This window comes from Sardina pilchardus, chromosome 16 (genome assembly GCF_963854185.1).
Source record: "Sardina pilchardus chromosome 16, fSarPil1.1, whole genome shotgun sequence".
Lineage (NCBI taxonomy): Eukaryota > Metazoa > Chordata > Actinopteri > Clupeiformes > Clupeidae > Sardina > Sardina pilchardus.
In genome coordinates, this window is record NC_085009.1 from 7,469,344 (window position 1) to 7,471,097 (window position 1,754).

Sequence of the window (1,754 nt, forward strand, 5' to 3'; positions counted from 1 at the left end):
TCCCAGAGTAAGTCGGCGGGCGGCGGCGGTGGCGGCGGTGGCGTGGGGGCCCAGGGCCCCGGCGGGGCGGGCGGCGGTGGCCACCTGCAGTGCCTGTCGGTCCACTGCACGGACGAGCTGGGCGAGGCCAAGGGCCGCAACGGGCCGCCCGTCTCCTCCTGGCGCTCGCTCCACTCCGACATCTCCAACCGCTTCGGGACCTTCGTGGCGGCGCTCACCTGAGGGACTGGCCGCCGCCGCCCCCTTCGGCCAGCGCGCTCCGTCCCTCTCCTACTGCTGACCACACGGAGAGCGGAGAGAGAGAGAGAGGGGGAGAGAAGGAAGAAAGGGGGGGTGGAGGGATGGAGAGGACGGAGAGAGAGAGGAGGAAGACAGCAGTGATTGGAGGAGGAGGAGGAGGATGGAGGATATGGATGAAGAGGAGGAAGATGATCACAAAGCTGGTTGTTGCTGTTGATGTTGTTGTCGTCGTCTCTCTCTCTCTCGTCACCCATTCCCCAGGCATGGGAACGCTCTAACACGGACTCACACACACATTCACGAGCATACACACATCAACACACTGAAGACATGCACACACACACACACACACACCATACACACACATACACACACCATACACACACATACACACGTTAACACACGCACACACACACACACACACACGCAGGCACGCACACACTCACACACACACATTCACACCACTGGTGGACTGGACTTTATGGCAGGGTGCCAAACAGATGCGTCCACCGTAGGAGAACCTCAAACGTTTTTTTTTTGTGTTTTTTGTTTTCTTTTTTTTGTTTTGTTTTTTCTTTTCTTTTTTGTTTTCATTTTTGTAGAAAATGAACAGACATGAATGAGGCTTGAGGGGAGGAGAGTGGGGGGTGGGGGGAGGGGGGGAAAAGAGAGGGAACGATCTCGAAAAGAGACGGAGGAGTGAAACACGATGTCATGGCTCCGCCACACCGGTCCTGGAGAGAAGACCACCAGACTGTCCACTCCTGCCCCCCCCCAACACACTATCTTATGGGTATGGGGGGGGGGGGGGGGGGGGTCACTAATCCTATTGTCAGCCAGAGACACACTGGGGCTCCTTTTGAAATGTGGGCCCTTTGAGCCACCGTACCTCAACAAGGCTCAGCAGGCGACTACTTTACCAGTTCCTGCTGTGTGGAGGGAGAGAAAGAGAGGCAGAGAAAGGAGGAAGGCAGAGAGTGAGAGAAGAGGTAGAGAGAGAAAGAGAGAAGGAGGAAAGGACACACACACACACACACACACACACACACACACACACACACACACACATATCCTGACTGCACCTTTATCAGTTGATGGAATTGCCCCCTTCACTCTCCAGTTATGTCAGATAAAGACACTTCCTCCCTCTCTCTCTCTTTCTCTTTCTCTCTCTTGCTCTCTCTCTCCCTTCTGGTAACTGGTATCGTCAGATTGCCAGAAGGGAGTTCACAGACCTTCTCACATCCCACTCTTGGTTGAATCTGTAACAAATGGGTGAAAGATGGAATGAATAAAAAAAAAACAAGTGAAAGAAAAAGAGTATTGGTATTGCACATGTAAAATAAGAGAAAATTTGCTGTGTGTTAGGCAATCTTGTAATCTTTAAATAAAGCTTCTGTTGACTTTGAATCCATAGATGGAGGATGTGACGATAACTTGCAAAAGCCGCTGAGGTATCTTCTCCTTTTTTGTTGTTGTTTTGTTTTTCTTTTTTAAAAAATAATATGTAAAGT

General features: G+C 51.7%; 1 protein-coding gene across 1 annotated transcript in view; it reads left to right on the top strand.

Moving 5' to 3' along the window:
* mn1b (meningioma 1b) overlaps positions 1–866 on the top strand; it is a 21,921-nt gene extending 21,055 nt beyond the window's left edge. The window contains exon 2 of the mRNA XM_062516809.1: positions 1–866. This exon is cut by the window's left edge and continues 11 nt beyond it. Within this exon, the coding sequence (XP_062372793.1) occupies positions 1–222 (222 nt within the window). The 3' untranslated portion in view covers positions 223–866.
* Positions 867–1,754: the final 888 nt, after the last annotated feature.